Here is a 23,135-nt window from a genome sequence, read left to right on the forward strand (position 1 = left end):
TTTGACGGAAAAATAACACTGTCTTTTTCATATTGCGATTGCTTTGCAGATTTAGATCCCATCTTTTATTTTAAAAGAATTATTTCTTTAAATTTCCCTTTTTTTCTTCCGCAACTTGAATTACAATAATCATGGATAATAGAAAGTCTTTCTATTATCCATGCAATAATTTATCTTTCTCGAGAATCATGAATTTTTATGAAAGAAAACAATAGGTTTTCACGTGTAAAACGAAAGATTGCATTCCGGATTACTCTAGCAACTCAATGTTTGAAAACTAAACTTGAAATCCATTTTCGGTTTTCTTTGTTGTTAGGTTAATCTGGAATGTGTTCTTTTGCTTTACATGTGATAAATCATTGTTTGTAAACCGCACTCACATGCTGTATTTTCCCAGATTATCAAAATCTAACAATAGTATTTTGTGGGGAAAAACCCCCCTTTTTCTAGAACATTCTCTAAATCATTAAATATTCAAGATAGTCAAAACCAAACGCAGGTGTTTGAAATGTATTGTAAATGATTGTATACTCTTAGTAGTTATGATAATATGATTTCCCCCTCAACTTTTTTATTCTATTTTCCGATTATCCCCATTTTTAGTCACATTTATTATTATTTTACTTTAATATTGGGACTCATCCTTCAGCACTGGTTAAAACCGTTTGAAATTAAGATTCGTTAATTAGTACTAATAAATAAAAGAGATTAAACAGGTAAAATTGTCATGACGGCTGACGGAAAAATGACGGGGATAATCGGAAAATAGTATAAAAAGTTGAGGGGGAAAGCATATTATTATAACTACTTCTTTCATTTACCCTGGCTTCAGTGTATATTTTTCAAGGCAAAGTAGAGTAGATTGCGAGAAGAAGGTTGAGCGCCTTATACTAGTTAGTTTATTAAGTAAACACTATCTCTAATGACACTGTGCAGTCTTTTATTTCCTTTTGAAAAAGTCTGTTAAAATTAAATCTCTAAGTACAGTACTTCTAATAAAGGAAAGTTACTTTCAATGCTAGCTAATGCTGACTATTCAACTTTTATAAAAACGGCTCTTGGTGGACAAGGACAGTACATGATAGGGTCATGACAGCTGAACCAATGTTTGCATCAACATTATCATACGTAGTACAAATATTAAAATTTTGATAGTCTCGCCGTTTTTTCATATTAAGAAAATAAAGGAAACATCTTTCCCATCATTGTGAAACTCGCCAGTTCAAACTGAAAACGAAAGGAGCACTGGAAGAAGAGTAAGCTCAAAATGTTGCGCTTGTTTATTCCATTGTGAAATCTATAAGTTCTCAATGCTGACTATAAGTCAACTTTTATAAAAACGGCTTTTGGTGGACAAGGACAATACGTGATAGGGTCATCGGGCAGCTAAACCAATGTTTGCATCAAAATCATACGTAATACAAATATTAAAATTTTAATAGTCTCGCCGTTTTTTCATGTTAAAAAACTAAAGGAAACATCTTTCCCATCATTGTGAAACTCCCTTTTGCAACTGAAAGAAGAGTGGGCTCAAAATGTTACGCTTGTTTATTCCATTGTTTCTTGTTCTGATCTTGCGTTCCTTCGCAAGCCAGAAAAACTCTGTAAGCAATGTAAGTTTGGTATTTTTTTAGTTTGGTCCTTGAAAGAATTAATTTTGTCTCATATAAAAAGTAAGATCAAAAGAAGATACACCATGACTGTGCTACTTTAAGCAATAAAATTCAATACTAATGCCTCGTGGATTTCCTCTTGTTTAGGTATCAAATCAAAACCATTGCTGCAACTGTCGCGACGGTAAGCTAAAGACTTGAATGAGTCCTGATTCCTATCTGTTCATGTTGTTTCTAATAGGATTTCTCATTTTTTCCTTAGGAAGGGACGGACGAGATGGTCAGAACGGTAAGATAAGAAATCGCACGCATTAATATAACCATGCATGTTTTCACTAACTGACACAATGCCCAGAAGTTACGAATTCTATTAGGCAGTAAAATACTTTCTGAACCGGTCAACCTTCCAATTTAGTACCTATACGTATATATCTGATCACACCTTCTGCCCATAAATGGAATAGTAGATTGCTAGCAGAAAATACTGCCAGAGAAAATTAAATTAGCCATATAATTACGTTCCATATTACAACTAGGTAAATTAATCTGATTAATCTAAGTTCATGGCGAAGCGAACCTTGTTAAAAATAAGATAACGTAGTCAGAGCTGGGACTTTTTAATTTTGATGGTGTAGAAGAATAAATGAAGTATTAAGCAAGAGATAAATACCACTGACGTGACATTCAAAATTGTTGTCTTCCGCTTTCTTTTGCGTGAGTTCTTCTCGTCTTCTTTTCTATTCATCACCATTAAATAATTTAATTTTTTCACACCCAAGGAAAGGATGGTCGTGATGGAAGAAACGGGATCAACGGAAACGGAATGAAGGTAAAAATATTTTAAAAGAATCAAATTTTTTCTGCTATTATCAAATAAATTATTTCTCGGATCAAAGATGAATAAGCCAGACGAGAACTTTCAAGAACACCGGACAAAAGGCTAAGATTTCAAGTTCCCTGCAATCCGAGATTTCCGCTGCCTAAGAAACATTCTCTAAAACAGCCGTCTGTTTAACTCCAGAGTCTATTTTCTGTAGTAAAAGGGAAGGACACAGTACAACCTTAGGGACCGTTCATTTTTTATGGGGTAGGGGGGGCTGGTGGGATTTGGAGGAGTGTAATTTGAAAATTGTATGACCCCCCCCAATTTCCGATTTTTTTCGCATGCCCCCCCCCCCCCTCATCAGAGTAATTTTTTGGAAGGCCCCCCCCCCCCCCATGAATAAAAAAATACATAAGGTATTAAAAAAGTTACTGCATTAAAACTTCGTTTTGTTACATTTCACGTAATTTAGTGAAAGAAAGCTGAAAGCTAGAAAGCTGTTTTTAGCAAATCCTCACTCAAAAGAATGAAAAGTCAATTTCAGCTCTTCTTGTTACTGCTCGTCCTGAGCGCTCATCCAGGCGAATGGCATTACCCTGAAGCCTGACAAGAAATTCCACCATGACTTCAATGTGCAGCACATCGCTAGGATTGAGGCAAAGCAGCTCAAGGTTTCAGGGGAATTAGAAAACCTCGAAAAAAAGAAGGAGACCTTTGACCAGGTCTTCAAGGGCTTAACAGGACACTATGTGTCAAAAAAAAGAAAATTAAAACAAAACCGTAGGAAATCAAAGGGCAGAAAACGCAAACGGTTTGAAAACAACGTCCTACGCGTGTATCATATCTGCATTGCAAATCCCCTTGCAAAAGAGCTTCCCAATTGTCTTCTTTTTCCTCCCTCCATGACAATTCCGGAAGTGTGCATAAACGTTGAAGATGTAGCAGCATTGTTGCTAACACGGGATGCAGCACTCATCGCTCACCTACTGCAATCAAGCTACTTCAGCAACGCGGCACAAAGCAGGCTTATTACCAACCTTAAGCCAGAAGTAAGAAACAGGATGTATTGCTTCCTGCATCCTGAAGATTATAGCTCAAACGTCGGAGACACGAACAAAGAGGAAGAAGACATATGAAACGACGAAGAAGAGGAAGAAGAGGAAGACAACAAAGAAGAACAGGAGGAAGAAGAAGAGGAACACAGCGACGACGAGATCGAAGAGAACGTCGAAAATGAGGAAGGGGACACTTAAATTTCTCAGAGAAAAGCTCTGGTAACGAGGTCAGTTCCAATTCAGGACTCAAATTATTGGTTTTAATTATATGAGCTTGACAACAACATTTTTATGAATGAAAAGAAAGTTGTTGCTATTCAAGACTGTTATTATGGTATGATCACTGTCCTTATAAAATATAAAAGCTGTTGAGAAGTTTTCTTGTTACCCTGGAACAGTGTTTTAGCATATTTGTTATAAATAAAAGAGCACAATTTTTCTTCGATTTGTAAACATCTCTTATCCTATTTTTAATGTAATTTTTTCGTCCGACCCCCCCCCCCTTTCCTTCATTTTTTTTCGGCTGGCCCCCCCTTTCAAGCCAATTTTTTTCGAGTGGCCCCCCCCCAAATCCCACCAGCCCCCCCTCTCTCATAAAAAATGAACGGTCCCTTAGTCTATTCTAATAATTAGTTACATAAGATAAAACTGAGATTCCGTTTAAAATCTGACGAAATGTCAGCGGCAAAGGCCAGTCTTAAGTAAAAGAAGAACAAAGAAGGAGATCTGAGTCTTCAAGTTTCCTTAACCCTGGATGGGTTTTAAGAATGGTTAAGGACTTTTTTGTTTTTCAGGGTCAAAAAGGAGAACGTGGTTCACCAGGAAACAACGCAGGAGGTGTAATTAAGTTTAGCGATACCGCTGAGAAATGTACCGCAAGCATCGCCGGCACTGTAAGCTACAATAGTTCCCAGAAATCCTTGCAACTCTGTGATGGAAGTGTTTGGCTTCCAGTGCTGACTGTTGGAAAAGGTTACACGAAGGATAGACCCGGCCGCCATTGCTTGGATATTTTAAATTCTGGTAAGCTGAAACTGTGATAAATAAAAAGAATCCATAAGAGACTGAGGAGATAGTTGTAGAGATTGCTGAGAAGTAGCTGGCCTGCAATGCAGGCCTATATATTGGGGGCCAGTGAAAGCTGCTTTATAAAGTTTGCAATGCCGCAGCCGCCATCTTTCTTAAATATGCCTACTAAAGTTCATCATATCAATCATAATATATAAACAATCATGTAAAATAATATTCACTTTTCAGTATATTTATTATCAGGCCAAAGTCATGGCAGTGGGCTTTACTGGATTGATCCAAACGGTGGCTCGACAGCTGACTCATTCCAAGCCTTTTGCGACATGGAAACTGAGCGTGGAGGTTGGACCCTAGTTGCCGCAAAGGTCTCCCCAGGCTTCCTCTTCATCAAAACTGTTTTCTCGGCAGTGGCCGCTGCAACTAAGAAAGCAGATGCCGGGAGTCACATACACCCAAGCATGGGGGACTGGAAAGAGGTTATGTTCCGCTTTGCTGACGTTGATACCATCCGAGTCATTTACAACAGAAAGGCGGGCGCACCAAACAAAGACAAGGAGGAATTCGACAAGTTCTTGATGGGGAAGTCTATGAATTTGAGAAAGCCTGTGAATGGATTTTACAAGTACAGTCCAGCAGATAAGAAAAGAAATCCCAGCGTGGGTTTTGCCACCATATCCTCTTTCCACTTCTGGTCAAACCGTGGGTTCTCAGAAGATCACGGTGGCACGGATAAGTGGCTTGACATTTGGAGTACTGGTGATGGCTCAAACAACTACATCTACAGCGATGACAGCAGGGCGCAGGGCACCAAATGTATCGCGGGCTACTGTTATCTGAACAAGCCAATCTGGGTGATGGTGCGTTAGCAAATCCATCAAGCCAATACACGAGCAGCTAATTACGCGAGAAAGAACTAGATACTTAGGTGTTAACAGGCGATAATAAAGTAGGTTTTAAAACAGACTGCTGGCGATATCAACGTTCTAACAATATTGTCAAGATTAAAACGACCTGATATTAATCCAGTTAAAAAGAATTCTCGCATCTTGTACTGACTGCTCATAAGATAAAAGTAAAACGGCATCGGCGATTTGGGTGTGTTGTTTATTGGTCGTTTGTTTGTTTGTTTGCTTTTTTCTCAGAACAACCCTTTTGTTGCTTGGGAAGGGGGAAATTGAGCAAGAGTTAGATTCAGTTCCACTCTAAGCCTGGTGCATGTGTTATGAGCAAAGTTTTTCGAAATAACCGACTCAGAAATAATTAAAGAACTACGAAAAACGATTGAGTGCGTCAGATTAATGACAACTGTGTAGCCTTTTTACATATTTCTTTTTTCGGTTTTTCAAAATAATTCAACGCCCGGACAGGAGAAGTATTTTTTCTAATATGCAAGAAGAAAAAGGACTTTTGATATTATCAAGTATGACATCGAATTTTATCACCATGTAGTACATACTCTTGAGTTGTAAGGACTGGATCAGAAAGTTGGAAAAGCTTACACTGGCTCTTTTTCAAGATCACAAAATTTATGTTAGCCGTCTACAGCTATAAAAGACGCGCTTCCTTGTGTCACTTGTGAATCTCTTTATATTCCTTTAACCTAACAAGAGACGAATCATTAAAGACAAAAGTATATGAACAATCACCGAAGAGGGCAAATTTCCAACAAGAGAGATTACGTTCTTCAATGCCTTTATAAAGTCGAGGTAATATTACGCAATCTGTCGTTAAGGCGGGAATATCGTAGCACCAAACACATCTTGATACGAACTGATTATAAACCAAAACGTTATCTTATCTTCTAGTTAGGTTGGAGCCATGTGAACAGAACTTTTGTAGTTTTATTGGTGGTCTGATCTCCCTGATCATTTTCTTTTGCTTTCCAACACTTGTTTTATAGAGATGTCCCAGATTTTCCCGATTATTAAGTTAACAATAAGAGTGAAAACTCGGATATAGAGTAGCATTCGTTTGTTACTCTAAATATACCCTCAAGTTGCTAATTGGGTAGAACTATATGAATTAAATAACCTATTAGAGTCAGTGGATGACTAAGATGATTTTTTAAATCATGATAATTGATGACATCTTTGCACTGCGATGGCTGACGGTTCACATGACTTTGGTGTCAATCAGACCAGATCTGACATGTATCAGATGCCAGCTTCTGCTGAGCAGGGTGAATAGATGTGGCGTAGAAATTTTTTTCACCATGTTCATATTATTATTATTATTATCGCGACGTAAACTTGCAAAATAATGATTAGACTCTCTCACAGAGTCCTCTTTCAAGCTTAGGCCAGAATTTATCTTTTTTCTTTGACAGCACAATGACCATTTCCACCAGGCCCCAGAGCCCATGCATCTTGCTACTCACAAATGATAAGCGTGTATCAAGTTCTTCCACTATTCATCCCAAACATTGAAAGTTTTTAAGTACGATTATTAATTATTATATTATATTATATTATTAATTTTATATTTTGATCACGTGTTTAGTCACGTGACAGATTTAGCACATACGGCAGAATAAGAACCTGAGATAAATAAACACCAAGAAGTTCGACATATTTTAGGCTACCCAGCAAAAGTGATTGCCGATGAATCATATTCTCGCACCGACTTTTTGGAGCCTGATTTTTTCTTCTTCTTATCTATTTTTTCCAGTTTTATATTTTTTCTTCCAAGATATCAAACCTAAGGCCGGTTCAGCTTTTGCCTCCGTTATCGATCCTCCCCGCTGCGGTGGGATCATGAAGAAAGCGAGCGCTTATTTTATGTAAACAACAACAGTCTTTTTCCTTTTCATTTACCCTGGCTTCAGCGATAATAGACGCGCTTACTTGTGAATCTCTTTATATTCCTTTAACCTAACAACAGACGAATCATTAATGACAAAACCATATGAACAATCACCAAAGAGGCCAAATTTCCAATAAGAGAGATTACGTTCTTCAATGCCTTTATAAAGTCGAGGTAATATTAAGTAATCTGTCGTTATCGCGGGAATATTGATAGCACTAAACACTTCTTGACACGAACTCATTACGCTCAGCTCTATGTGTCATTTAAATTAGGAAGTGATGATCTTCTCTCCTCAGCTAAATCTAGCATTGAAATATGTGTACAGTAAATCAACAATTGGATGAATCTTTATGGTCTTAAGCTAAATGAGGAAAAAACTGAGCTGCTTCTACTCAGTTCACGTTATCAGCCCAGTCCTTTATTGGAATTTGTTTGTGTCGAGGGTGAAACTATTCATCCGTCCTCTTCTGTTCGTAATCTTGGAGTGATACTGGATCCCAGTGCTGATATGGAAGACCACATTAAAAAGATTTGCAAGACATGTCATTTACATTTAACTAACATTAGTAAGATAAGAAAATATTTGGATCGTGAATCTACTGAAGCAATTATTCATGCTTTTGTGACTACCAAGTTGGATTACTGTAATGCGATTCTACGTATATGGACTACCTCAAGTTCTCTTGAACCGCCTACAGCTTGTTCAGAATAGAGCAGCGCGCATCGTAACATTCACAAAGATATATGAACACATAACACCCAGCTTAACAGACTTTATCAGTAAACGTTTCAAAGATTTTTTAAAGAGTAAAAGTATTCCTTTGTATCACACTGAGAATGAAGAGAAATCAACTATTGTTGAGAGATGGAATAGAACAATGAACAATAGAATGTGGAAAATGTTTAGTGCGAATAATAATACTGTTTACTGGGACTAACTTGATCAATTAGTTGATGATTATAATAACACAAAACATTCTAGTATAAAAATGACTCCAGCTAAAGCAAATAAAAAGAAAATGAGGCAAGACTTTATGCTAATTAATGGAGATTTAATTTACTTGAAACCTGAAAAACCAAGGGTTGCTATTGGCGACAAAGTTCGTATATCAAAGTATAAAAGACAAGTATTTAATAAAGGTTATACTCCTAAATGGACAGAAGAGATTTTTGTGGTAGATAAAGTTTTGCCTACAAAACCTGTTACTCATAAAATTGTTGATTTGACGGGGGAGACGATTGAGGGAACTTTTTTCCGAGCAAGAGTTACACTGAAAAGGCAAAACAAGAAACCTTTAGAATTGAAAAAGTTCTGAGACGAGATAACAAGAAAAAATTAGCATTGGTAAAATGGGGCGAGTATCCTGATAAATTTAATTCTTGGGTGAGTTTTAGCACTTTGGTAAATTTTTTATACAAATTATTTGTAATAAAAATGAGTTCACCATTTAATCTTCAATATCTGATATATGAAGGTCTTTGATTTTACTATTATCTTCTGCTTCGCTTTGTTCATCTTCACTCAGTTCTACAACGGATAGTACTGGTAATATCTTGGTTTAAGAGGTTTAACATAAACCTCGTGTACTTTAATCTGAAGAGAAACCACTGTTTTAGAGATATAAATACTCTCTATTAAAGCCATTTTGACTTTATAATATTGATTAAGATATTCAAATGAGTCAACATTTTGTTGTCCCTTAGTTCTAAAAAGAACATACAAGTTTTGCACTAGTAAAGGACTGGTGATGCTGATTCATCATTTTTTGTTTTTGTTTTCCCTTTTTTGTCAGTGTATTCAACTTGTTTATAATAAAGAGGACTTGATAAATGACATATGCCATATCTGGACCAAATTCTTCTTCCAGATATTGCTGAGTAGCTTCAGTTAAGTCATTTAGTGCATTAAAAAACATTGATTCCTCTACAGTTGGTTGTGATCCCTTTGACAAAATACATACATGTACGTGTAACCAACTAGCTGTTAGTTTCTTGACTTAATCTTTTACTTAAACCAAAACTAAACAGAAATGGTGTCTCAATTAAAACAGGTTCTTTCTTTTTACTACCATACAATTGGTTTCTATTTTTTACTCTTTGGTATTTAAGTTTGGAGATTTGAACTTTGTACTCCTTTGGTTAGATAAATATCCGATCAATAGGCTTTTAAGGTTCTAGAACATTCCAAGTGTTTACCTTTAAAAATGCAACATGTTGAATAACCAATTTACTAATAAGCTTTGTATGCACAAACATAAATATTAACAGTGTGCTTTTTGAGAGTTAGGCATATTGTCTTCAAACTTCTCGGAAGATACTTATCTTTTAAATGAACATTTCGACCTTTTTAGTAATTAACTAAGGAAGGATGAGTTTTGTGGGTCGTTTTTGTTGACAGATACATCCTATGCATTATTATGTATGTAAACCTATTATCAATGACCATCAAACAAATAAATAGCGAGCTGCTAAGGAATAGGTTCGATTTTCGGTTTTGTTTGTTGTTAGGGTAACCTGGAATGTGTTCTTTTGTTTTACATGTGATAAATCATTGTTTGTAAACCGCAATCACATGCTGTATTTTTCCAGATTATCAAAATCTAATAATAGTCAGTTTTGCTGGAAAAACTCCCCTTTTCTAGAGCATTCTCTAAATCATTGAATATTCAACAAAGCAAAACAAAACGGCAGGTGTTTGAAATGTAATGTACATGATTTTATATTTTAAGTAGTTTATAATAATATGATTTCCACCTCAATTTTTTATACTATTTTCCGATTATCCCGATTTTTAGTCAGATTTATGATTATTTTACTTTAATAATGGGACTCATCATTCAGTACTGGTTGAAACCGCTTGGAAACAGTGACTGCTAAAATTAAGATTCGTTGATCAGTACTAATTACATGAAAGAGATTAAACAGGTAAAATTGTCATGACAGCTCACGGAAAAATCACGGGGATAATCGGAAAATAATAAAAAAAAGTTGAGGGGGAAAACATATTATTATTATAACTATACTCCTTTCATTTACCCTGGCTTAAGCGTATATTTTTCAAGGCAAATTAGAGTAGATTGCGAGAAGAAGGTTGAGCGCCTTATACTATTTAGTTTGTTAAGTAAACAGTGTAAATTTTCCAACTCGCTCCTCACGTCGCTGATTGCATCGAATAACAATGTGCAGTGTTAACTATTTTTATTTTCTTTTGGAAAAGTCTGTTAAAATTAAATCTTAAAGTACAGTACTTCTAATAAAGGAATGTTACCCTCAATGCTGACTATTCAACTTTTATAAAAACGGCTCTTGGTGGACAAGGACAGTACGTGATAGGGTCATGACAGCTAAACCAATTTTTGTATCAAAATTATCATACGTAATACAATATTAAAATTTTGGTAGTCTTGCCGTTTTTTCATGTTAAGAAAATAAAGGAAACATCTTTCCCATCATTGTGAAACTCGCCATTTCCAACTGAAAACAAAAGGAGCATTGAAAGAAGAGTAAGCTCAAAATGTTGCGCTTGTTTATTCCATTGTGAAATCTATAAGTTCTCAATGCTGACTATAAGTCAACTTTTATAAAAACGGCTTTTGGTGGACAAGGACAATACATGATAGGGTCATCGGGCAGCTAAACCAATGTTTGCATCAAAATCATACGTAATACAAATATTAAAATTTTAACAGTCTCGCCGTTTTTTCATGTTAAAAAACTAAAGGAAACATCTTTCCCATCATTGTGAAACTCCCTTTTGCAACTGAAAGAAGAGTGGGCTCAAAATGTTACGCTTGTTTATTCCCTTGTTTCTTGTTCTGATCTTGCGTTCCTTCGCAAGCCAGAAAAACTCTATAAGCAATGTAAGTTTGGTATTTTTTTAGTTTGTTCCTTGAAAGAATTAATTTTGTCTGATATAAAAGTAAGATCAAAAGAAGATACACCATGACTGTGCTACTTTAACTAATAGAATTCAATACTAATACCTCGCGGATTTCCTCTTGTTTAGGTAGCAAATCAAAACCATTACTGTAACTGTCTCGACGGTAAGCTAAAGACTATGAATAAATCCTGATTCTTATGTGTTTATGTCCTGGTTTATGTTGTTTGTAGTTTAATTTCTCATTTTTTCCCTAGGAAGGGACGGACGAGATGGTCTCAACGGTAAGAAAAGACATCGCACAGTAATATAACCATGCATGTTTTCATTAACTGACACAATGCGCGGCACTTATGAATTCTATAAAAGCAGTAAAATACTTTCTGACCCGATCAGCCTTCCAATTTAGTACCTACATTATATACCTGTTCACACCTTCTGCCCATAAATGGAATAGTAGATTGCTAGCAGGAAATACTGCCATAGGAACTTAAATTAGCCATATAGTTATGTTCCATATTACAACTAGGTAAATTTTAAAATCTGATTAGTCTAAGTTCTCACTGATAAAAATGGAAAAGTGATCCTTGTTAAAAATAATATATAACCTAGTCAGAGCTGGGCCTTTTTAATTTTTATGGTGTAGAGAAATAAATGAAGTAATACGCAAGAGATAAATATCACTGACGTGGCATTCAAAATTGTTGTCTTCCGCTTTCTTTTACGTGAGTTCTTCTCTTTCCCTTTTCTACTCATCACCATTAAATGATTCTATATTTTTACACCCAAGGAAAGGATGGTCATGATGGAAAAGACGGAAAGAAGGAAAAAATATTATAAAGGAATAAAGTTTTTTCTACTATTGTCAAATAAATTATTTCCCGGAACAAAGATGAATAAGACAGACGAGAACTTTTAAGAACACCGGACCGAAGGCTAAGATTTCAAGTTCCCTGCAATCCGAGATTTCCACTGCCTAATAAACATTCTCTAAAATACCCGCTCGTTTAACTCCAGAGTCCATTTTCTGTGGTAAAAGGGAGGGACACAGTACCACCTTAGTCTGTTCTAATATTTAGTTACATAAGATAAATCTGAAATTCCGTTTAAAATCTGACGAAATCTTGGCGGTAAAGGCCAGTCTTAAGTAAAAGGAAATTCAATAGAGAGAAAAAGATCCGAGTCTTTAGGTTTCCTCAACCCTAGATTGGTTTTAAGAATAGTTGAGGACTTGTTTGTTTTTCAGGGTCAAAAAGAAGAACGTGGCTTATCAGGAAACAACGCAGGTGGTGTTAATTAAGTTTAGCGATACCGCTGAGAAATGTACCGCAAGCATCGCCGGCACTGTAAGCTACAATACGTCCCAGAAATCGTTGCAACTCTCTGATGGAAGCCATTGGCTGCCAGTGTTGGTTGTCAAAAAGGTTACACGGCAGATAGACCCGGCCGTCATTGTTTGGATATTTTAAATTCTGGTAAGCTTCAATTGTGATAAGGGACTGTGCAATAATTATCAGGAGGGGGGGGGGGGGGGGGCTGAAAAACTAGAGGGGGGAGCATTACATAAAATTGCTGCCAAGATAGGGGGGGCTCAAAGTAAAATCACTCATTTGACGGAGGGGGGGCCTTAAGTTTTATTCGAAATGTAAATAAAATTAGTAAAATTAAACGCAATAAAAGATTCTCAATACAGGCATCATGTTAGACTGTAACAAATATCAACACGAACAGCTGTTAAACAATTATTGAAAATATTCCATCAAAAGGAAAAGCAAATTTACAACTGATCAATTTTAACCCGTCTTCGTATTAATTGAGCTGATCCTATGTAAAGCAAAAATCATGAACTTGTTTTTCAGCTTCCCCCATAAAACAATGGCAATCAAACAGATCTCGTAGACAAGCTTTGTCGGTGTTTGATGTGAATAAAAGTAATGTGTCTTCATCGACTAAATCGATTTGCTGAATTCCATATATATGTGGCTCATAACAAAGTTCAACAGGCTCTCCTCCCAGGGATCTAAATATAATGCAAGCTCTTTTTCGTCTGTTATTTGAAGCGGTCAATCTCCCGTTCTTTGATTTTTTTTCTCTGCTCCTTTCTCTTTCTGGCTTCAGAAGCTTTAGATTTTGAGCCAATGTGGTAAGCATCCCGGTACTTAGCAAATGCTTTGTCTAAATCTTGAATCAAGCGATTAACATCCTTCTCGATACTAGATGTTACATAATAACGTTTGTCATTATTAAAGCTATGATGGCAGCTCAGTCCAGTTTTGAGTTTACCAGTGTGGTGGGAGGGAGGGGGGGGGGGGTGCGACGTTATTTTTAACATAACAGAGGGGGGGGGGGTTAGAACTAATTTTTTTTTTGTTTTGGAGGGGGGTTACTGTCTAAGTTTTTGCTAGATAACTCAAGTTTTTCAGCCTCCCCCCCTCCTGATAATTATTGCACAGTCCCTAAATAAAAAGAATCCATAAGAGACTCAGGAGAGTAATTATGGTTGTAGAGAACGCTGGGAAGTAGCTGGCCTGCAATACAGGCGTACATATTGGGGGCGAGTGAAAGCTGCTTTATAAAGTTTGTAATGCAGTGGCCGCTGTCTTTGATTCTATTACAGAGGAAGATTGCGGAGAGTAAAAATAAAAACCTTTAGGGTAGACGTAAGTGTGAAAGATAAAGGTGGGAAAGGGGAGGGGGAGGAAAGCATGGACTCGGGTATTTGGAAGGAAACTGTCATCCAAAGCCGTATATCTTAAATAAGCCTACTAAAGTTCATCTTCTTAATTATTTATATATAAACAGAAGTAGGTTGTGTTTGATCGCCCGGTGAACGTACATCCTGAATAGGACTGTTGTTGTTGACAGTGACTGACGTTTCGACAACCTGTGCGGTAGTCATCTTCAGAGTCAAAGTGAGTTGTATCACGTCAGTTGATGGTATTATATTCTGGTTGTTGATCTGCTTAACTGACAGACGACCAATAACATCGCGACGTAATTGACCAATCAGATCAACAACCTCATCAACTGACGTGCTACAACTCACTTTGACTCTGAAGATGAATACCGCACAGGTTGTCGAAACGTCAGTCACTGTCAACAAAAACAGTCCTATTCAGGACTACGTTCACCCGGACGATCAAACACAACCTACTTTTGAAATGACTCCTGGGTTCAAACCTTTCACAATATATAAACAATCATGTAAAATAATATTCATTTTACAATTTATTTACGATCAGGCCAAAGTCATGGCAGCGGCCTTTACTGGATTAATCCAAGCTCGATAGAAGACTCCTTCCAAGCCTTTTGCGACATGAAAACTGAGCATGGAGGTTGGACCCTAGTTGCCACAAAGGTCTCCCCAGGCTTCGTCTTCATCAAAACTGTTTTCTCATCAGTGGCTGCTGCAACTAAGAAAGCAGATGCCGCGAGTCACATACATCCAAGCATGACGGGGGCTGACAACTCTAACAAAGGCTGTTTGGGCAGTCCTATGAATAACCTTATGTCCTCCCGGAAATTTCGTAGACTCTCCCGAATTTTTCGGTGGCATTCCCCATAAATGTTTAACTTCCCAAAATTGTTTTAACAATTGAAATTAAAATTTTAATTAGAGATTTTTTTTGCAGCTTCTTGTTAATTATGTAACTTGTTAACTATCTAATCTTAGTTATTTTTTCGTTTAGAGGGTATCATGGTAACACAGAAAGACTGTCAAACTTTTTGCGTATATAAAATCGTGCTTTTTTTGTTTTGTAATCACCAATGAATCAGACGAGCAGTGAAGGGGCCAACCACTTGGGGGGTCTGGGGGCATGCTCCCCCAGAAAATTTTGAAATCTTGGTGCTCTGAAACGCCATTTCTAGTGTTCTGAGAGGACAAATTCTGTCTAAAATGTTGTCTAAATCAATTGTCCTTTTTATGCTTATTTTTATTGGCGTGACTTCGCGTAGAAGTAGTCAATTTTATTTTATACAAGTTGTGCGGTTTTTGAAATTGCTCTGGATATCACTTTCAGCTAAGTATACTCTGTGTGGTGTCGTTGTATGAGTATCATAAGAATTCATTTGAAAATTTCAGAACAACTGTCGAAATCTGAAATTTTCCTATCCCGAACGCATATTGATCGGGCTTCGGGATTTTCCAGCAAAATCGGAAGGACCCCGACGAGATCAGGGTGATTAAAGAGTCTTCACAGACATAACACTTTTTATGGCCTCATTTGTGTTTAACAAGGTTAAATGAGTTTCGTTTTTCTCTTACATACTTCTTACGTACTTCTTTCAAGTTTTTCAGTATGCAATCACTGTAATGTGCTCTTAAAAGTCGTTAACGTGCAGCGTAAAAATACCCTTGAACTAATGAATGATGGGATCTGGTGTGAACTGATAGTATGTTCTTTGCACTGGTACGGTTCTTGTGTCAATCCGCTGAGGATTGCACGTGGTCAATCGCACTCGAACTTCATGCTATTTTAGTTGGAAACGTTGCTGATTGGTCTTTTCATATCATGGGGAGTTCAGCCGTTTTCAAGTGTCAAAATACATAGAATACAGCGCATACACTGGGTGCATATCACTGTATATATATTGTTTGATAACATGTAATATCAAATCTTTGCTTAATGTCCCGAAAATATCTCATATTTCCCTAAAAATTTCCCAGGCTTCCCGATTCCCGGCAAAATCTCCAGATTCCCGGAATAAATTTGTTTTTCTCCCGAAACAACCCTTGTTAGAGCTGTCACCCCCTGTAAGCATGGGGGACTGGAAACAGGTTATGTTCCGCTTTGCTGACGTTAATACCATCCGAGTCATTTACAGCAGAAAAGCGGGCGCACCAAACAAAGACAAGGAGGAATTCGACAAGTTCTTGCTGGGGACGTTTGTTGATTTGGTAAAGAACGTGACTGGATTTTACAAGTACAGTCCAGCAGATAACAAAAGAAATCCAGCGTGGGTTTTGCCTCCATATCCTATTTCCACTTCTCGTCAAACTATGGGATCTCAGAACATCACAGTGGCACGGATAAGTGGCTTGACATGAGGAATACTGGAGACGACTCAAACAACTAAATCTACAGCGATGACAGCGGGGCGCGGGGCACCAAATGTATCGCGGGCTACTGTTATCTGAACAAGCCAATCTGGTTGATGGTGCGCTAGTAAAACCACCGAGGCAGTACACGAGCAGCTGGGTACGCCAGAAAGAAAAAGTAATAAAGTAGGTTTGAAAAAAGCCGGACTGTGTTGTCAAGATTAAAACGACCTGATGATTCGTCCAGTTTAAAGAATACGCGCATCTTGTAGTGACTGCTCATAAAATAACACTTAAAAAGGGTTGGCGATTTGGTTGTGTGTTGTTTATTTGTCAATTGTCTGTTTGTATGTTCAAAACAATCCTTTTGTTGCTTGTATAAGGGTGAAATCAGCAAGAACTAGATTCTAGCCTGCGTAGCAAGCGTTTCAGTTTGGTTACGGGTGAAAAAAAGACCGAGGAACGGAATTTTCGGTTTTGGCCGCGCGACAAATAGAACGAGAGCGAAAAAATGAAAAAGAATCCTTACTTTTTTTTTCCATCCCCTTCCCACTCTCTTACTAGCGCCATTTTTCGCGCGGTCTTTTCGTTCCTCGTTCTTTGCTCCCAAACCACACGAAAACGCTTGCTACGCAGGCTAACTAGATTCAGTTTCGCTTTATCTACTGATCTGCGATGTTAATTAACTTCAGAAATATTCTCAAAATGCAGAACTGAGATTATTAAAGGTTCCTACAATTTACGATGCTGACTGCGTCAATTAATGACAAATTTGTTTTGTTTTGTTTTTTTTGTCCTCAAAAGAGAGTAGCCTCGGTTTTTCATATTTCTTTTCCAGTTTTTCAAAATAACTCGACACTGGAAAATCTTATTTCTAATATTCAAGACGAAAAAGCAGTTTTAAATCCGCTAGACATAACATCATCGCATTGTACCACCATGTGTTACATACTCAGGGTAAGTTGTGGCAGATTGAATCAGAAAGTTGGCAAAGCTTATCCTATATCTTAATCTCATTTTAGTTTAAGATCATTGCATGAAGCTATTTGTTTAAAGTGCGGGTTTATGACCGATAAAGGGAGATGGGCTTGTTTATGGTCTTCTTATATTCCTCCAACCACACAAGATACGAATCGTTAAAAAAAAACTTGGTATAAGCAGGATGACCGAAAATGCTGGTGAGAGGGATTATGTTCTTCGATGCCTTCAGCTTGAAATTTGAAGTAATCGTCGAGTGATCCGTTGTGGTGGGGCTAACATTGGTAGCAAACTCGTCTTGACACAAAATGCTTATTGTCCAACAACCTTGTCTGATCGTCTATATAGGAGTTGTCTCCATGGCAGTAAACAAAACCTTTGAAAAAGTAGGAGTTTTATAAGTCCAATTCCCTTGATCATAACTCCATTGATATGATAACTAGCACTTCTCTACTTGTTTAAAAGCTGGGCTAGGTTAATATGCTCGGGATTGCTTTTTTGACAATAATGAGTTTTCCAATAAGAATGAAAACTCGGAGAAAGCGACATGTTCTTAATTAAGGAGAATGTAAAAAGAAATGCTTCTTAATAAAGTTTAAATTGTTTACCCTTGATGGCATGGAGGCGTTTCATGAAGTTCAAACTAATGACACCCGGCCTCTCGGCTCCTCTTCAATAACAGCTTTGCAAGTCGCTGATTAAACTACAGTATTTTAAATAATGCAATTCAGTGGAAGCATAAGGGTTAGCTTTCAGAGTTACACCGTAAGTAATCAGATAGGGGTCAGTGGATGGCTATAATGATGATTTCTTTGTCCCCTCAGATAAATCATGATAATTTCGAACATCTTTGTACTGTGAAGGCTGACGGTTTTCTTGAGCTTACTGTCAATCAGACAAGATAGACGCTAGGTAGCTGCAGTGATGAGTAAAGCGTACTAACCAGTTGGTTCAGTGGGATTGTTCCACTGGAATGTTTTCCACGACCGTCCGTGGAAATTGATCTGATATAATCGTTATCCCAACTTAAACTTGTAAATTATGTTGTTTCGATCACGTGATTAGTCACGTGACAGACATTACACGTACAGAAAAAAATGACCCTGAGATTTTACCGTATTCACACAAAATTTCTTCTTTCGAGGCACTTTTATTCTCTTAAACAATCAGCAAAAGATATTGCAGACAATCTCATTTCTTTCTGGATACATTTTTGAGCTAGCCGTCATTTTTTGCAGATTGTTCCTCCCAAAAAATGCCACGACTGCCACGAAGAGATTACCGATAATGATCGCAATATAATGTCGTATAGGGAAGGTAGCCGCTTATAAGATATGGTGATTAGCAGATAGATAGAAAGGTTCCAAAGCAAATTAAAGACAAGTTGGGAAAGACTGATGTAAAGTAAAATACAAATCTTTTTCCTACTCTTTCGTCCTCACATCAGCGTATTTTTAGCTTTTCGCTGGTTTCTTTTGCGCTGTGTAGTGTTTAGTGAGATTGTTACGAGTACTCGTACCACAAACATTCGTGTTGTACGCCCAAGGCGTATACAACTTCGTGAGGTTTTTAGGAGGGCTTATTAACGGAGGGGCTTATATCCGAGGGAGGCTTATAACCGGAAATATGCTGTAAACTGCCGCCTATGCTTATACATCTTCGTAAGGGGTTTTGGGAGGGCTTATAACGGAGGGGGTTATATCCGAGGGAGGCTTATAACGGGAAATATGCTGTAAACTGCCGCTTATAAGCCCTGGGCTTATACATCTTTGTAAGGGGTTTTAGGAGGGCTTATTAACGGAGGGACTTATATCCGAGGGAGGCTTATAACCGGAAATATGCTGTAAACTGCCGCTTATAAGCCCTGGGCTTATACATCTTTGTAAGGGGTTTTAGGAGGGCTTATTAACGGAGGGGCTTATATCCGAGGGGGGTTATAACCGGAAATATGCTATAAATTGTCACTTATAAGCCCTGGGCTTATACATCTTCGTAAGGGGTTTTAGGAGGGCTTATAAACGGAGGGGCTTATATCCGAGGGGGGTTATAACCGGAAATATGCTATAAATTGTCACTTATAAGCCCTGGGCTTATACATCTTCGTAAGGGGTTTTAGGAGGGCTTATAAATGGGGGAACTTATATTCGAAAGAGCTTATAGACAGAATGAAAAAAGCATTTCAAAACAAACTACATAGCAGTGCTGATCAAAATCACTCCAGACTATTTGAATTTGCTCGCTTTTGTAAGCTTCAAAACGTCGTAAAAAAAAATTTCATTTCAATACAAGCAAGAAAAGGGCTTATATCCTGGGGGCTTGTAACCGGATGTATTTTTTTGTCTACCGGTAGATGGGCCTATACCAAGGGCAGGGGGGGGGGGGAGGTGGGGCGGGGTGGGGGCTTCTAAGCATATTCTTACGGTATTTCCGACTACTCTTCTTTTGATGCTGATCAAGGGAAGCTCAGTGTTCTTCTTTAACTGCGCATTATAAAAGTCTCCGTAAAAATTGAATCGTGTATAACAGTACTTTAAGGGTTTGCTACACTTTTTATTCCTCATTTTATATTGCTGATTTGTATTCCCGTATAATCAAAGGTTTTCCGCCGGCAGGGGCAGTCAAGTATGACAGTGAATTAAATCTGCATTGAAAATAGCATACGTAATGTGAAAATTAAAATTTCGATGGTCTCGCCGCTTTTTCTTGTTTAGAAAAAAAAACACATTTTCCCATCCATTTTAAACTCGCCATTTTCTACTGAAAACCAAAGGAGAGTGAACTAAAAATGCTTCGCTTGGTTATTCCGTTGTTTCTTGTTCTCATCTTGCGTTCCTTCGCAAGCCAGAAAAAATCTTCAAGCAATGCAAGTTTGGCTTTTTACTTCTATTCCTTTATGCATGAATTAATCTGGTATAATTTAAAAAGGAAGAAAGAAGATACACTATGACTAAGTCACTTCAATAACTAAAATTCACTGACTAATACCCCGCGGTTTTCTTCTTCAGGGGCAGAGAAAAACCACCGTTGTAACTCGTGTCGCGACGGTAAGCTGAAGACATTAAGTGAATCCTGATTTTTTTTTCTGTACATGTTATTCTGATATTTTTCATTTTTTGCTAGGAAGGGACGGAAGAGATGGTCAGAAGGGTAAGATAACACATCGCACATTTCAATATAACCATGTTTTCACTAACTGACACAATGTTGACGATTCACGACCCAGACTCACACCTTCTGCCCATCATCAGAATAGTAGATTGCTAGCAGGAAATACTGCTATAGGAACTTAAATTAGTCATATAGTTATGTTCCATATTACAACTGGGCGAATTCATCTGAAAAAAATATGAGAAGTTCTAACAGTCGAAAGTTGAAAAGCGAACCTTGTTGAAAATAAGGTAACGTAGAGCGAGATGGTGTAGAAAAATAAATGAAGTATTAAACAAGAGATCAATATCACTGACGAACTGACGTGGCATTCAAAATTGTTGTCTTCCGCTTTCTTCGCGTGCGTTTTCTCTTTCTCTTTCTCTTTATCCTCTTTTTTACTCATCAGGCATTAAATTATTTTATTTTTTCACACCCAAGGAAAGGATGGCCGTGATGGAAGAGACGGGATCAACAGAAACGGAATGAAGGTAAAAATATTAAAAAGGAATAAAGTTTTTTCTGCCATGTCAAATCGATGATAAATTATTTCTTGGATCAAAGATGAATAAGCCGGAACACGGGACTAAAGGCTAAGATTATTCAAGTTCCCTGTAATCCGAGATGTGAGCTGCCTAAGAAACATTCTCTAAAAAAACCCGCTTGTTTAACTCCAGAGTGTATTTTCTGTAGTAGAAGGGAGGGACACAGTACCACCTTAGTCTGCTCTAATAATTAGTTACATAAGAAGAAAAATCCCGTTTAAAATCTGACGAAATCTCAGCGTAAGGGCCAGTCGTAAGTAAAAGGAATACGGAGAAGGAGATCTGAGTCTTCAAGTTTCCTTAACCCTGGATGGGTTTTAAGAATAGTTAAGGACCTGTTTGTTTTTCAGGGTCAAAAAGGAGAACGTGGCTCACCAGGAAACAACGCAGGGGGCGTAATTAAGTTTAGCGATACCGCTGAGAAATGTACCTCAAGCATCGCCGGCACTGTTAGCTACAGTACTTCCCAGAAATCCTTGCAACTCTGTGATGGAAACCATTGGCTGCCAGTGTTGGCTGTTAGAAAAGGTTACACAGCAGTTAGACCAGGCCGCCATTGTTTGGATATCTTAAATTCTGGTAAGCTTAAATTGTGATAAATAAGTAGAACCCATAAGCGACTGAGGAGAGTAATGATAGTCGTAGAGAATGCTGGGAAGTAGCTGGCCTGCTATGCGGGCGTACATATTGGGGGAGAGTGAAAGTTGCTTTTTAAAGTTTGTAATGTCGCGGCCGCCATCTCTGATCTTATTATAGAGGACGATTGCGGAGAGAAGTAAGCAAAACCCTTGTGGTAGAAGTAAGGGTGAAAGAAAAAGAAAACGTGGCCTTGGGTACTGGGGAAAAAACTGTCATCCAAAGGCTTTTTTCGTAAATAAGCCCACCAAAGTTCATCTTATTAATTATAATTATATAAACAATAGGTAAAATAATATTCATTGTTCAATTTATTTATGATCAGGCCAAAGTCATGGCAGTGGGCTTTACTGGATTGATCCAAACGGTGGCTCAACAAAAGACTCGTTCCAAGCCTTTTGCGACATGGAAACTGAGCGTGGAGGTTGGACCCTGGTTGCCACCAAAGTATCCCCAGGCTTCCCCTTCATAAAGACTGTTTTTTCACCAGCGGCCGCTGCAACTAAGAACACAGATGCTGCGAGTCACATACATCCAAGCATGGGGAACTGGAAAGAGGTTATGTTCCGTTTTGCTGACGTTGATACCATCCGACTTATTTACAACAGAAAAGCGGGCGCACCAAACAAAGACAAGGAGGAATTCGACAAGTTCTTGATGGGGAAGTCCACACAGTTGTATAAAAACGTGAATGGATTTTACAAGTACAGTCCAGCAGAAAACAAAAGAAATCCCAGCGTGGCGTTTGCCACCATATCCTCTTTGCACTTCTATTCAGCCCATGGGATCTCAGAAGGTCACGGTGGCACGGATAAGTGGCTTGACATGTGGAGTGGTGCTGACGGCTCCGGAAACAACTACATCTACAGCGATAACAGCAGGGCGCTGGGCACCAAATGTATCGCGGGCTACTGTTATCTGAACAAGCCAATCTGGGTGATGGTGCGCTAGTAAAACCAACCAAGCCAATACACGAGCAGCTGAGTAGGCGAGAAAGAATTAGATCCTTAGATGTTAAAAGGGGATAATAAAGTAGGTTTGAAAAAGCACTGCTGCAGTTTCAATCACTCTAACTATTAAAGTTGTCAAGATTACAACGACCTGAGATTAGTCCAGTTAAAGGGAATTCTCGCATTCTTTACTGACGGCTCATAAAATAAAACATTTAAAAGTATTGGCGATTTGGGTGTGTGCATTTCCTTTTTTGCTCATTTTTCGTTCTGTTGTTTGTTTGTTTTATTGGGGGGAACAAACCTTTTCCCCCTTGGGTAAACTGGATGAATTAAGCAAGGACTAGATTCAGCCTCGGCGATTTGGTTGTGTTGTTTGTTCCTTTCTTAGTTTTTAACAACAAACCTTTTGCGGTATGGGGAGGGAGTAAAATAAGCAAGAACAAGATTTGTTTAACTTAACCCATCCGCTATGCTATAGCCAGTTTCACGAAAAAAAAAATTAAGAGATACAAAACTGAGATTAAGGTTCCTACAATTTTCGGTACTGTGCTTTTTCTCGCAAAAGAAAGAAGCCATTTTTCATATTTCTTTCCAGTTTTTCCAAATAACTCAACAAGCAGAAGTATTTTTCTC

At 37.8% G+C, this 23,135-nt stretch overlaps 2 protein-coding genes across 3 annotated transcripts; both read left to right on the plus strand.

Moving 5' to 3' along the window:
• The first annotated feature begins 1,486 nt into the window (after window positions 1–1,486).
• On the plus strand, window positions 1,487–5,608 carry LOC140953109 (uncharacterized). Of its 2 annotated transcripts, none has more exons than XM_073402602.1 (6): window positions 1,487–1,604; window positions 1,761–1,797; window positions 1,876–1,902; window positions 2,393–2,442; window positions 4,286–4,514; window positions 4,749–5,608. In XM_073402602.1, the coding sequence occupies exons 1-6, from the start codon at window positions 1,536–1,538 to the stop codon at window positions 5,384–5,386; spliced, it is 1,050 nt and encodes a 349-aa protein (XP_073258703.1). In that variant the 5' UTR covers window positions 1,487–1,535; the 3' UTR covers window positions 5,387–5,608. The 2 variants fall into 2 exon arrangements, with proteins under 2 accessions (XP_073258703.1, XP_073258704.1); XM_073402603.1 differs by having other exon boundaries at window positions 1,488–1,604; window positions 4,764–5,608.
• A 7,019-nt stretch (window positions 5,609–12,627) lies between these two features.
• Window positions 12,628–22,731, plus strand: LOC140953111 (uncharacterized). The gene is made up of 2 exons (XM_073402605.1): window positions 12,628–12,677; window positions 21,875–22,731. The coding sequence occupies exon 2, from the start codon at window positions 21,955–21,957 to the stop codon at window positions 22,498–22,500; it is 546 nt and encodes a 181-aa protein (XP_073258706.1). The 5' UTR covers window positions 12,628–12,677; window positions 21,875–21,954; the 3' UTR covers window positions 22,501–22,731.
• Window positions 22,732–23,135: the final 404 nt, after the last annotated feature.

Source organism: Porites lutea, chromosome 11 (genome assembly GCF_958299795.1).
Source record: "Porites lutea chromosome 11, jaPorLute2.1, whole genome shotgun sequence".
Taxonomy (NCBI): Eukaryota; Metazoa; Cnidaria; class Anthozoa; order Scleractinia; family Poritidae; genus Porites; species Porites lutea.